The 14,607-nt window shown below is 38.7% G+C and overlaps 1 protein-coding gene across 3 annotated transcripts in view; it reads right to left on the bottom strand.

The window, feature by feature from the left end:
• Positions 1-748: 748 nt before the first annotated feature.
• Positions 749-14,607, bottom strand: part of gabrd (gamma-aminobutyric acid type A receptor subunit delta) — a 202,863-nt gene continuing 189,004 nt past the window's right edge. For all 3 annotated transcript variants that reach the window (XM_028807484.2, XM_051931382.1, XM_028807483.2), the window contains one exon: positions 749-1,243. In XM_028807484.2, the coding sequence (XP_028663317.1) occupies positions 956-1,243 (288 nt within the window). In that variant the 3' untranslated portion in view covers positions 749-955. The remainder of the gene's footprint in view (positions 1,244-14,607) is intronic.

The raw sequence follows: 14,607 nt of genomic DNA, 5'->3' as shown, positions 1-14,607 counted from the left end.
CATTCCAGCATTGCTGTTAGACTATTTCACTTAATAGCTTTTGATAAAAAGTGTTATAATCAAACCTTTTCTTTGAGCATATATTTTTAAAGTTTATTTTTGTCATTAACATAAATGGTAGATTACCTAGGTTCATAGGCACACCTAGACTTTATGTGGCCCACTGTAAGACTTATTGACAATTCAGCCCACCACCAAAAAGTTTGACCAACCCTACTATAGAGTCTATCCTGTTTATATAAAATATATCTCTTTAATCATGTGAACACCAATAATTAAAGTGTCTAATAACAATATAAAGAAGCAGGGTCAAGGTTAGAGAATGCATTTAGAGTATTGTTTGAAACAGGCAGCATCTGTAATGAGAGGCAAAAGACAAGAACTGATTCTTGTCAGTCCATCACAGGGCACTGTTGTTTTCACAATTACAGAAAAAGTAAATAATTTCTTTTTAACCTAATCTTCACATCTTTTGGATGTGGAAAGAAATAACAGTATTCACAGAAAATACATTTAGATATAGAGAAAAGGTACAGACTTCATAAGGACTCAAACGAAATTTCCTAAAATCATTAGGCAGGAAGGTTAACCACTACAACACCATTCTACACCAAGTCTCATAATATGGATTAAAGAAGACACAAAAACTATAACAAATTAACAGTTTTTTTTTATAATTGCAGTATTGCTGAACCAAAATTAAGCTCATATGCTGAGATAAATTAAAGAGGGCTATAAGCAGCATAAAGAAAGCAGAATATACTTGGGAAACAAGTCAGTATGTGGGTTTGAAGGAGCTGATAGCATTAGGCTTCTACTTTTATTAGCTCTAGTGGTGCATCCATATTTACTGAGACAATACCATCCAACAGGAAAAAGACTATATAAGCAATTACTGGCACAGTTCTAATTGTTATATAACATATTATTCACAGTCTTATTCAAAGTTCCAGTTTTACATTGTGTATGCTACCCAATAGATAATGTTAACAGCTGCAAAGGCTGCTGGGAATACCGCCCTGGCATAGATGTCAACAGTGTCGGCATCAATTGGTTTGAAGACAGACTTTAAGCAGCCCTTTTTCTCAATCTTGTTTTCATGTTTCTTAGCCTTAGTATTGCCATTATCCACTCCAGGGGGCTTTTGGGATCGTTGCTGACGGCTGTAGATAAGTCCCTGATTCATACTGGCCACTGTTAGAGAAAACAGCACCATTGCCCGTTGTCCATTTTTCACAATAGACTGCAAACAAACAGACCAAAAATGTCCTTATTAATTTGTAGGGTTGACCAGTAGTAGAATAGTTTTTCTTATTTAATGTATATGACTGGTTTATAACTGTAATGAAAATATTGCTTCTCATAATTGTGAACCCCAAAATCTTTCACGTGTTATTCAGCAGGTTCCAAACTTCTCCTAAGAAAATAAAATGATTAAATATGTACCCAAAGAAAGGATTTAGGATTTGTCCAGAAATGTATCACAATTCTTAAACCTTAGATGTTTATGATCCCTTTGTTTTCTAGAACAAATGTACCAAATTAAAACAGAGCCTGCACTTCACAACACAGAAAATTAAATTGAATCCTAGCAGATGCCTTGCTCTTCCTCTAGAGAAAAGGTAAAGAAGTCTGTTAGTGAAGTGAGTTAAAGAAGATCACCTACACTCCAGCTTTTTGGACTTTAACTGTGAGGACTATTTACTGTATATATACACTTTCTAACACTTTCTTCTGTGTAGTCGGTGAATAGCAAAATTATTTTTGATAACATTCTACATTAGTCAAGAACCCTTCCTGGAAGGCATGTTTGTCAGCAGATGCCACACTCGCACTTAAGGTTCCAATTCAAAATTAACAATTCAAGACACACCAAACCCTTTAGGATTCAGGAAGAAACAATAGATTCTACAGAAAGTATAAATAAACAATTGGGGAATATTCAAATGTTACAGACAGCACGGAAAGTCCAGAATCAAACCCACATCTCTGGAGCAGTGAGGAAAACTAATGGAATCACCATACTGCCCTGTTGTAAAAGTTTGTCAACTATTTTCCTGGGGATGGCTGTGGTGACATTTTGGCTATTCTTAGCATATTTTTCAGTTCTACCTGAGGAATACCCAGATGTATCAAGGCCAGTCAAGCATTATTATTCATCTAGCATGATAGGGATCTGTCTATTTTACACAAAGGGTACTTAATTGCATGTCCAGACCACCTCAACTGACTCTTCTCAATGTGAAGAAGCAGCAGGTTTCCTCTAAGATTCTTCTGTATTGCTGACTTCATAAGAAGACTGAGCACTGGATACTTGTACTTACAATCTTATTGTTTTGAAAAAATAGTTTAAGTATCCATTGGTGAGGAATGTGATGCACAAAATGTAAAAAATACAAGACTTGCTGCCTTCACAATCATTCAGTAGTCTGTCTCATGCTCTCTTCTGTCCTTTCTGTGAACAGGAGTCCCAGGAAACTGAACTGCATTATTCTGTACACCTGCTCACCCCATACCCACAGGAAATAATTCAATCTTTCATGAAAGAGGACCATGGGTTCAGATTTAGAATTATTATTTCTCATTACTACCAGGTCATACTTAGCAGGAAACTGCTGCAGTTAGAACCAGAGATAACAATCTGATAAAGTCAATATTATCCATAAAAAGCACAGCTTCCCAAACTGGCTACTCTCCAAATCTCAGCTTTGTTTTTATATAATCTTCATGAAAAGTATTAATAAGAGAGGAAACAAGATGCACCCTTCACAGAGTCTCTCAACCACCATAAATGACCATTAGTGTTTTCACTTTACATGCTTCCATTGGGAACTTTAATTTAAAAACATAACGTTAATTTTCACTTGCACACAGGTTATATGTTTCTTTTAGACCAAATGATGTTTCTCCAGTGTTGACCTTAATTAAATGTGTTAGTGAATTAAAGGACTGAATGGACGAGAACTACTTGTCTTTGAACACAGGAGAAATGTATTGGAGGGACTGATGCTGATCTCAGCAATATTTTGTCATTTTTTTAAATCCATTGGAATCACCATTAGTTTAACTGAATCAGCCACAATCTATGCATTATCTTTAATACTAGCATGTTGTTTAAAGCGCACATTACTAATCTATCCAAAACATGCTTTTTCCATCTTAATAATGTTGAAAAATTAAGGAGTTTTCTAAATATACAGGATACTGAGAAATTAATTTGTACATTTATTTCTAGTATGACTGACTACTGCAATGTTGTGTTTACTGGCTGCTCAAATTGTTCTTTATAAAGCTTTCAGTTAATTCAAAATGCTGCTGCAGAAATTATTAAAAAAACCAAAAAGTATGAACACATAACTCCAGATGTTAAGTCCTTACACTGGCTCCCAGTTAGGTTTAAGAATTCAAAATCCTTTTTTTTAACATATAAAGCTTTAAATGGCCAAGGCTTTGCTTACTTACATAAACTTATCATTATTTACAAATGAAAGCGCACATTAAGATCTCAAGATGCCGGCCTGCTTATGATTCTAAGCATTAACAAAATAAAAGTGGGTGGTCAAGCCATTAATTTCAGGGCTCTGTAGCTGTGGAATAGTCTGCCTACTACTGTATAAAAGGTGGCCTTTCATCCTCAGCTTTTAAATGTAGGCTGAAGACTTACTACTTCAGTTTAGCATAACCAGACTGGAGCTACTGATTAGCTCTGTGTATTGCATCTCTGTTGTTAGTCGTTAGTACTAAAATATAAGTAATATGATATTTATAAACTGTTACTAACCCTTGCCTGTTCTGTATTTCCTTTCTGCATCCTCATGTGGTACTTGGTGTCACTGCTCTTCTGCCAAGTTGTTACCTGACAATAGAAAAGTCACCTCAGATAAAGGGAGAATTACCCTTTAATCAGGTTGGCTGCTCCAGCACTGACTTAGCTGTAGAATGGACATTTTTTGACACCCAATGCATACCCAACATACCTGAAATTGGGTCTTTCTCTTTCTGAATTGCCCTTCCCAAGTTTTTTTCCTTTTTTTTTCTTGTGAAGTTGTTTTGAGATTTTTTTTCTTTTCATCTTATGGAATCGAGGCTCAGGGCTGCCAAAAAACAGGGCCTGTTTAAGCCAATTGAAGTATTCCTAGTGTGATTTTGGGCTATACAAGACATACATTGTTGTTGTTGTTGCTGACTATGCCAAGTATTTGAACAAAACTCACTGTAAATAAATGAAACAAATGGCATGCAACAGCTGCTGTTCATACTGTATATCTGTGCAACACTTAAGAGCTGCGCCAATGTGATACAGACACCGGACTATATCCTCTTTATTATTCGTTGGACTAAAGTTCAACTGTTGGACAAAGTTTTCATTGCAGCACTTCAGCATATGCCTTTACATATCTGAGATTCTGAGCAACGTAATCCATGTGTAATTGGAACACACCCTCTTGTACATTTGGTCATTCACCTCTGGCCCAGTATACTCTGGTACCAGGCATACCTATCAGCAATCTTGTGTTTGAACAACATTATCTATAACAGTTGATTGAGGAGTGAATTCTTATTAGAATTTTGATTTACCTTCAGATCAGTCAGGCCTTTCCTCAAAAGTCTGCCAATCCAGCTGTCTCTGCTATTCAGCACAACAAATCCTTTTCACCTTATTTCCCTAAATAACATCAGGTCTAGTTCTGAAGGTTCATAAAATCTGTACTGTCTGCCTCACTACTCCGTAATTTATTCCATGTGTTTACGGTTCTCTGTGTGAAGAAAAACATTTTTGCAAAATTTACCCTTAACAAATTTCCAACTGTGTCCCTGAATTCTTGTTGAACTAATTTTAAATATATTTTATAATTTAAAACAATTTAATCAAGTCCCCAACATTTACTCATATTAACTGTCATCTTCCAAAAATCTGTCCAAGTCTGTATGCTGCCCTCTGTGATTTGGATGATGCTAGATTACCTACCAGTCCACCTAGTTTGGTATCTTATGCAGACTTAATCAGCCAGTTATTTATATTCCTATCCCATTAAAATAACAGTAGTTCCAGCACTGACCCCATAGAGGCACCATTTGTAACATCACCTAATGCTGATAAGGTTCCTTGCACCATAAACTCTTGTTTCCTATGTTTTAGCTAATTTTGCACCTGTCAACACAACTACAACCTGAATTTCCACTTATTTTAGTTTGATGGCCAGTTTAATCATTTTATATTTTGTGAACCTCTCTTATAATATACGTTTTTTGCTTCCCCATAGAATTCCAGTGTTTTATTTCCTTTGATGCTCAATATTTTATTTAATAATTTCTTCCATTAATTTACCTGTGATGCAAGGTATACTTACTGGCCTACACTTACTTGGATATTTGCTATCTTCCAGGCCTTAGAAATGTCCCTAGTGTAGAGTCACAATTAAAATATGCATCAAGGGTTTATCTGCTTAGTTATTAACCGCCTTAAGCAACTGAGGAAAAATGTGATATAGTCCAGGTTATTATTTAGATTTCAGCATTTTTTTTCCAAACAGTACTTCTCTCTCTGTAATTTGCAAATCTATAACTGCTTTTTAACTTCCATAATATCCTTTTTAATGGTTGCTCTCATATGTCATTTGTTTAGCTCTGGAATTGTTTTATCTTATACACCTTGTGTAGCTGTTTGTACCTTCTTTTTTATCTATGTTTTTATCCACTATAGGGTTTTCTTTAATGTCCTACTGCTTCCAAGTTTCAAGATGAAATCATCCTGCATTATATGTTAATATTTTTAAAAACAAAGATAAAACTTAACAGTCTTAGCTTTCACATAACTGCTCTGCCAAAACACTGCAGAATTTATTATATTAAGGTCACTTGACCCCAGTGGTTAAATCACATCTGCACACTGAATTCTATAAGGTTAGATCAGTTAATATTTAGGCAATTAAAGCCCTCATGACTATAATATCAACCTCTACACTTGCCTTTTTAATGTTATTAAAAAGATGCATTTTGAAACTATTATCTGTACTCACTGGGTCATATAACACACTCCTAAAATAACTGATCTATGTATCCCAGTCCTTTCTGGTTGAAGCCCAACCTCTTCACTGACATTTGGCTCATCATTCAACTAAAGATGATATGCTTTTAAATTCTGCTTAACATAAAGAGCAATCCTCTCCTTTTCTATTTTGTATGTCCTTCCTAAAATATGTGCAACCATCTATATTATGCGCATCCACTTCTCTGTTAATTAGCCAAGTTTCTGCTATTGCTATAATACCATAATTATGTCCAGCTACATAAAATTCCAATGCACTTGTTTTACTTTTGATACAGTGGAACCTTGGTTCACGAACGTCTCGGTACACGTACAACTCGGTTTACGACCAAAAAGTTCGCCAAACTTTTGCCTCGGTTCACGACCACATACTCGGTATACGAACAAGCCAGGTTCCCTTTCGGTTTGTACATGTTCAGTCTCTCCCTGTGCATTTCCTGTGCAGCGAGGAAGAGAGAGAGCGAGAGAGAGCGACACACACACACACGCACACACACAGAGGCAGCACGAGAGAGAGGCAGTGCGAGAGACAGAGGCACACACACAGGCAGCGCGAGACAGAGAGAGCCGCGCACACACACAGGAGCATGCGCGAGAGAGGCGCGCGCGCACACACACAGGAGCGCTCTAGAGAGACACACACACAGGTGCTTCAGGCTCGCAAAAGAGGGACGCACGCACACACACACAGGCGCGGGAGAGAGAGGCGCGCACACACACAGGAGCGCTACAGAGACACACACACAGGCGCTCCAGGCTCGCAAAAGAGAGACGCACGCACACACACACACACACAGGCGCAGGAGAGAGAGGCGCGCACACACACAGGAGCACGCTAGAGAGACACACACACAGGCGCTCCAGGCTCTCAAAAGAGAGACGCATGCACACACACACAGGCACGAGAGAGAGCGAGCGAGGGACGCATAAGGTAGAGAAGGCTTGTTTTTGTTTTTAGTTCTATTTACAGTGATCGGTTCGTAGCCTGCATTGTTGCAATGTTACTTTTCTTGGTGGTTTATTAAATTACGGATTTTTCAAATGTTCATTTTTTCCCCTGTGCTTAAAACTCATTAAAAAAAGTGTTTTTAGCAAGCGGTTCCTAGCACTATAGCGCAAACTATTGCAGTGTTAGTTTTCACTGTTGTTCAAGGTTTTCTCAGTGTTATTCAATGTTTTTACATTTAGTTTACCATTACGCTGTGCATTCTATGGTATAATTAACTATATTTGTGCTTAAAAACTAAAAAAATATATATTTACATACAGTCCGTACGGTCTGGAACGGATTCATTGTATTTACATACAATCCTATGGGAGAAATTGCTTCGGTTCACGACCAACTCGGTTTACGACCAGAGTTTTAGAACGAATTATAAGCAATTTTTAATGTATTATACTTTGGCATGTTAATGATGGTCTAGAAATTAAGTTACTTTTGTCATGAAATGGAGTTTCAAATATAATATAAATCTCCTCCAAAATGTTTCACTTGCCAGGCCAGGCAGCACCTCCTTTGCCTACCTAGAAAAAGCCTCTCCCCAGGAGGCTTTATTTCAACACACTTGCTTGCCTCAGTCCCTGCAGACTTAAAAACAAATCTAATCTGACTCTGACCTGAATTTTAAATCCCATATTAATCAGATTACTAGGACAGCATTTTTCCACTTAAGAAATATAACAAAAGTTAAACCCCTTATAACATTGCAAGATGCTGAGAAATTAATCCATGCTTTTGTTTTCAGTCGACTAGATTATTGCAACATTCTCCTCTCAGGACTACCCAAAAAAGACATAAATCGATTGCAACTAGTGCAGAATGCAGCTGCTAGAATCTTAACTAGGAAAAGAAAATCCAAGCACATCTCTCCAGTTTTGATGTCACTTCATTGGTTACCTGTGTCATTTAGAATTGACTTTAAAATCCTGCTTATAGTTTACAAAGCTTTAAATAATCTTGCTCCATCTTATATTTCGGAATGTCTTACACCTTACACTCCAAACTGTAACCTTAGATCTTCAAATGAGTGTCTGCTTAGAATTCCAAGAACTAAACTTTAAAGAAGTGGTGAGGCCGCCTTCTGCTGTTATGTACCTAAAATCTGGAAAAGATTGCCAACAGGAATTCGCCAGGCTAATTCAGTGGAGCACTTTAAAACACTGCTGAAAACACATTATTTTAACATGGCTTTCTCATAGCTTCATCTTAGTTTAATCCTAATGCTCTGTATATTCAAGTAATTATCATGATTATTCATGGTGGCTCCAAAATCCGTACTAACCCCTACTTTCTCTTCTGTTCTTTTTCCGGGTTTCTGGGGTGGTGACTTGCACCACCACCACCTGATCAAAGCACTGTGATGTCCCTACATTGACGGATTAAAGGCCAGAAGTCCACATGACTGTCATCATCAAGTTCTTCCATGAGAACCCTGAATACAATGAGGACTGATTGAGGTCATTTATGTTAGGTAGAATGCCTAGAGGGGGCTGGGCGGTCTCATGGCCTGGAACCCCTGCAGATTTTATTTTTTTCTCCAGCCGTCTGGAGTTTTTTTTTGTTTTTCTGTCCTCCCTGGCCATCAGACCTTACTTTTTTTTCTATGTTAATTAGTGTTCCCTTATTCTAATTTTTGTTTATTTTGTCTTTTTCTCTTTCTTCATCATGTAAAGCACTTTGAGCTGCATTATTTGTATGACAATGTGCTATATAAATAAATGTTGTTGTTGTTGTTGTAGCCTGAAAATAAATTTAATTATCCCCAAAATATATTAAAAGCCCCACAAAAGGATGATGAACAAAAACATTGGCTTGTGCAAAGCAGGGCAGCAAAGAATATTTATAAATGAAAAGGTTTATTTTCAAAAATGTAAAAATACAAAAGAAAAGCTCACAAGAGCAGAAAAGAAGCACAAAAGAGTTGCCAAAATACTCACAAACACTCCAAATGACTTCAACAAAATGCTGCTGAGGCCTCTGCTTTGGCAGAATATACAGTAACCTAGGGGAGGTCTCAGCAGTTGTCATGTCAGTGTAGCCCTGTGTCTTGGGAACCATTTACAAAGTACAAGAAACATTACTATATTTTGTACACAGATATATGTACACAGTACATAATTAACCACCAAACAGAAGTGACAGTAATAATGTAAAAATATAACAATAATTAAAAAATGACAAAACAACCATTTAACACAAAAACCACACATTAATGCATAACAACTATATGTATTTGTTAGTACAGTAATATACCTCTCTTTATGTAAAGTTATAAACCCAGCTTGTTCCAAGATCCCTGCCACACCATTCCTTAGTTTAAGCAATCTTTGACTAAACTACTCACAAGCCTCACCATTCTGTTCCTGAAGGATTCCCAAGCCCCATAAACCTATGCCCATCTATCCTACACCAAGATTAAAACTTCTAATCTCCTCTGTCTTTCCTGAAAAGTTGCGTGGCACAGACAGAACTTTGACGAAGGCTACCTTATCAGAACCACCTAACTTAGCACCTTACTATTTAAAATTGGGATTGCAGAATTGACAGCCTACCCATACCGATAACAGCTTATGCACAAAGAAGAGTCAAAGATATAAAAGTCAACTGACTCATTCACTCACTCATAAACAAAAACACTGTTTCCCATTTAGTTAAAAAGTTGAAATTTGGGTGGATGGTACAACTACTCAGTAGGTTTCCAATAAGAAAGGACATTTCAATATATCACGATTTAGAGGTAACCCCCCAAAAGAAAACAAAATACCCCAATATTTATTAATATTTTGTTAACTTACATACTCTATGCAGTGTTGACAGGGGTGGCATGCAAATGAAGGATGCAGCAGAAGTGATTGACAGCAGCATTAGTCAATAGAGTGGTGGATGGATGACTGAAGAACAAGCAGTTCATTACACTCTAATGTAATAATGTTTGCTGTGTACAGTGAGTTGTGAAATAGAAAAATGGAAAGCTATCCATCCATCCATCCATCCATTATCCAACCCGCTATATCCTAACACAGGGTCACGGGGGTCAGCTGGTGCCAATCCCAGCTAACACAGGGTGCAAGGCAGGAACAAATCCCGGGCAGGGTGCCAGCCCACCGCAGGGCACACACACACACACACCCACACCCCAAGCACACACTAGGGACAATTTAGGATCACCAATGCACCTAACTGCATGTCTTTGGACTGTGGGAGGAAACCGGAAAGTTATGCAAGACTTAATGATTAACAAGTGTTATAAAGCTTGAGTGTCATTGCCAAATGCTTTGCATGTGAGTGCTGGTGTCCTAAAGCAAAAAAGCTGGGAGAGAGGTAGAATTGGAAGTGGTTTCTTATGATCCAACACAAGGGGAACAGATGGCATATGTTTAAATTTAATGGCTCCCCCATGAACTGTTCCATTATTCCATTATAATATATATTCACATCTACAGACTTTGAAAGGGGACCCCCACCACCCCCACCTACAAACTCATTACATGCGTATCCGCTTACTTTGAACAGGGATGCCCTATCCTTCCTCTCCATGGCTCATCAAATTTCAAAACAAATTGTAAGGTACACCCTTGGGATGGAAGAACTTGGGGAGAGAGAGTGCACAGAGCATTATCTCCTTAGATGGCAGCCCCCTTGTGTTGTAGCAATGCCTTGGACTCCCACACAGCAGCATGGGACATGAAGTTCTTTGACTCAGCCCTGTTGGGTTCTGTTGGTGCCACCAGGGGGTGTTGCAGAGGCTGGGGATCCCAATTTCATGGGGTTTCCGTATCACCTGGAAGTGCTTTCGGACCATGTATACAGAGCAAAAGAACTACTCCTGGAGATGAAAGGAGCTGCCTGCCTCACATAGAAGAGCCAGAGTTTTACAGAAGGTGGTCAACACTTGTGAGGAGTAGTGGAGGAGGCAATGACAGAGAGAAATAAAGGCAAAGAGTTGCTGTATTGTGCTGTGTTTAATGTATATACTTGTGATTGTGGCAACAAACACTTGTTCTGGGAGAGTTTCCCACAATAAAGACTCTTTGGGCTTTTATACTTGTGTCTGTGCCTGCTTGTGTTGGGTGTTTGGGGAAGTGGAGTGCCCCTTGGTGTCCACAATATATATTTACATCTGTGGATCATTTAAGAAGCCTCCAAAACATGGTTTTGGTATTTATTTTCTTTCAAATCAAGCACAACTGAAAACAAAACCTAAAAGTAAAAACATTCAAATCATTATATGAGTCGCCTAAATGTGCAGCCTATAAACATCATTGCTGCTTGTAATAAGTTAAAATATAATGTAACTCAGTGTTAGAACCTTATTGTCTACCTATGGCTACTGCAAAAAATAAAAAAATAAATAACAAGATTAAACATAAAACTAATGAAAAACATGAAAAGGAATACCTCTGTGAATTATGTAAAAAGGTGAAAATCGTAAACATCTAATAATGATAATAATACATATTCAAATTTCACATTTTTCCTACTGATTTACGGTTTCAATTCAAAAGAATACAGTTTCCTGTAAAACTGTATTTTCAATGACCATCAACAAAAGCCAAGGCTAGTCACTAGTTAAAATAGGAATTGATCTATGGATGGAATATTTTACCTTTATCCAAGAAAACTTACAACATTTGAGATACACTTTGTTACATTCCTCAGGTGAAGCCAGGTAACACAGCTAATTTAATAATAAAACACAAGTAAAATCCATAAAGCTGCACACCCCACAATAACACAAATTGAAGAAGGAAAAAATAAATAAACATGGTAACTGGCTGCCTTCCATCCCCACAAGCAATCACAAAAATCCAGGAGCTAGTTTGATTGAAATGACATTGTCCTCACTAATGGCATGGCACTGGATTTTTCTTACAAGCAACGTTCTGCACTGCAGCTGCTGACACTCACAAACTGTAGTGTAAAAATCCGGTGCTACAACAGGCAACTAGATTTATCTGAATAACCCTACAAAACTACAAACAATAACTTGATAGCCATCAATATTAACTTTGCTTAATATCCCAACTTAACAAATCAATACAGGCCAACACCATGGCCGGATTAAGGTGGGTGCTATTGATGCTGCAGCATTAAACCCATTCCTGAAATAGGCCCAGATGAAAACAGATGAGAATTTTCTAGAAGCGGAACAGTTTTCCTTTGCTATATTAACCTCAAAATAATTCTTAGAATGAAATTTGGAGTCCAACTTTCGGACGCCTAGACACAACATTACTTATTATACAGTTACTATTGTTCTTTGCGCTGTGATGTAACTATAACGTCGTCGTGTTTATTGTTAACCGAAGATTTCAAGTTAATGCTATCAATTTTACGTTAAACAGTTTACTTAGTAATTTAGCTGCGTTTTTTGCAATATCTTGGGGATTCTTGCCGCTTTATTATTGTTCGGTAAGTGCCACATAGTAAATTTTTCACCTTGAAAGTTAGTTGTACAGTAAAAATCGATGGCGATTTAAATGGTTATTTGTAAAGGTAAAACTAAAAGCCGGCTCGCGGGCCTGGCATGGATGTTTAGAATTTTTTAAATCCTCGACAGGATTCTGGTCTATTATGAAATTTAAATTGTGGACAAATTTTTACCCTCAAGAGCCTGAACTGAGTCACTTTGACCCAATGTCTCTGCAAATTCATTTTTTCTTACTCTGTTTAGTAAGAGAATTGCGAAATTTTGTGTATTTCTTTGTTAGGTTTTCACGTGACGTCACTTTGTGATATCTTTCGTGCTATTTCGCGCACGCTTGCTATAGCGGCTCAACTCAGTGGATGGGATAAAGCGAAAAAGAAAAGGAAAGAAGCAGCAGAACAAGAAAAGCTTTTGGCGAAAATTCCAAAATTGAGTTCATACTTCAGAGTACGAGCATCTTCGTCTCAATCGTCTGTGTCGGATGCGATTGCGAGTTCGAGTGCTCCTGAAGACCAGGCCAAGCAAGATGAACCTGTTGAGGCAAGAGAGAATAAAGAGCGGGAAAGTTCAGCGGAGAGAGAAGAGGTGAAAGGAGATGCTATCGCTGAAGCACTAGAGCTGACACTGGAGGATTTCACCAATGATTTAGGACAGTGGGGAGAAATAAACACTGACACTCTAGAATATTGGGTCAAGAAAGGTCCAAAAGACTGCCAACACACTGAATCAAAGTTTGAAGAGAGTGCCAGACGATACCCAGGCGAGTCGTTCCAACGTTGATGCACAAAGATCTTCTTCGTGCGTACGCATTCGCTCAATGGCGAAAAATCCTATAGACAATGGTTGTGCTATTCGCCTTCAACAGGGAAGGTGTTCTGCTTTGCATGCAAGTTGTTCAGCGGCAGTGCTGTTCAAGCAACTAACTTCGTTTCTGGCAATTTTGACAACTGGAGGGCAGGCGAATCAAGAATAAAAATGCAGGAAAGCAGTGAAGGTCATCGCGAGGCTATGATGTCCTTTGCAAGCTGACAGAAGGAGACCGGTCGTGTTAACTACCTAGCCGCTAAACAGGTCGAGGAAGAGCGGTGTTACTGGCGCCAGATTGTGAAGCGGCTCATCGACGTTCTGATATTCCTAGCTGAGCGTGGTCTTGCTATAAGGGGTGCGGATGAGAGCATAGGTTCCGCTCATAATGGTAACTACCTTGGCATCATTGAACTGTTGGCGGAATATGATACTCTGCTGGCTAGCCATATTAGAAACTATGTGAACCGTGGGAAAGGTCACGTTTCCTATTTGTCATCCACAGTCTGCAAGGAACTGGTGAAGCTCATGGGACAAAAGGTGCAGGACACCATCCTGAAAGAAGCCAAGGAGGCGAAGTATTTGTCTGTCTCGACTGACTCGACACCTGACGTATCACACCTCGATCAGTTAACGATTGTTATCTGGTACGTTCTGCCAGCGGAGCAGATGGCTAGCATACTTCTGAACTTTCTGAAGGAAAAAGGCTTGGATATTACTAATTGAAGAGGCTAGTCGTATGACAATGCATCAAACATGTCAGGACGGTACAATAGTGTCCAGGCAATTGTAAAGCGAGAATGTAAATATGCCGCTTTTATTCCATGCTGCAACCACAACCTAAACCTGGTAGGAGATCAGGCTGTTGAAAGCTGTGGTGGCTGTACCATGTTTTTTGATTTTGTTAATGGACTATACGTTTTCCTGTCTGACTCAACATATTGCTGGCAGCAGCTAAAGAATCGCTGCACGCTGATGCTCAAGGGTTTGCCTGGAACCCGATGGTGTGAACGTGCAGATGCTGTCAGAGCACTGGTAGAAGGGTGGAAGAGCATTCAGGAAGTGCTGGATGAGCTTGCGGCAGATAAGGAGCAGAAGGCAGATATGAGAAACCAGGCCAAGGGATTTTCGCGCAGGATGGACAAACTTGAGACAGCAGTTATGGCGACTGCCTGGAACGATATCCTTGGCCGTCTCAACAGTATGAGCTCCTACAGTCAGCCTGAAAATGGCAACTGGCTTGATGGCATCACTGGTCGACACGGTTCAGTTTGCATGGGACAGATTTGACATGTATGAGCAGATGGCGACTGAAAAGGTTCAACA

Source organism: Erpetoichthys calabaricus, chromosome 8, assembly GCF_900747795.2.
Source record: "Erpetoichthys calabaricus chromosome 8, fErpCal1.3, whole genome shotgun sequence".
Taxonomy (NCBI): domain Eukaryota; kingdom Metazoa; phylum Chordata; class Cladistia; order Polypteriformes; family Polypteridae; genus Erpetoichthys; species Erpetoichthys calabaricus.
The sequence above is the reverse complement of the archived record's forward strand: the minus strand, read 5'-3'. Positions and strand labels throughout refer to the sequence as shown.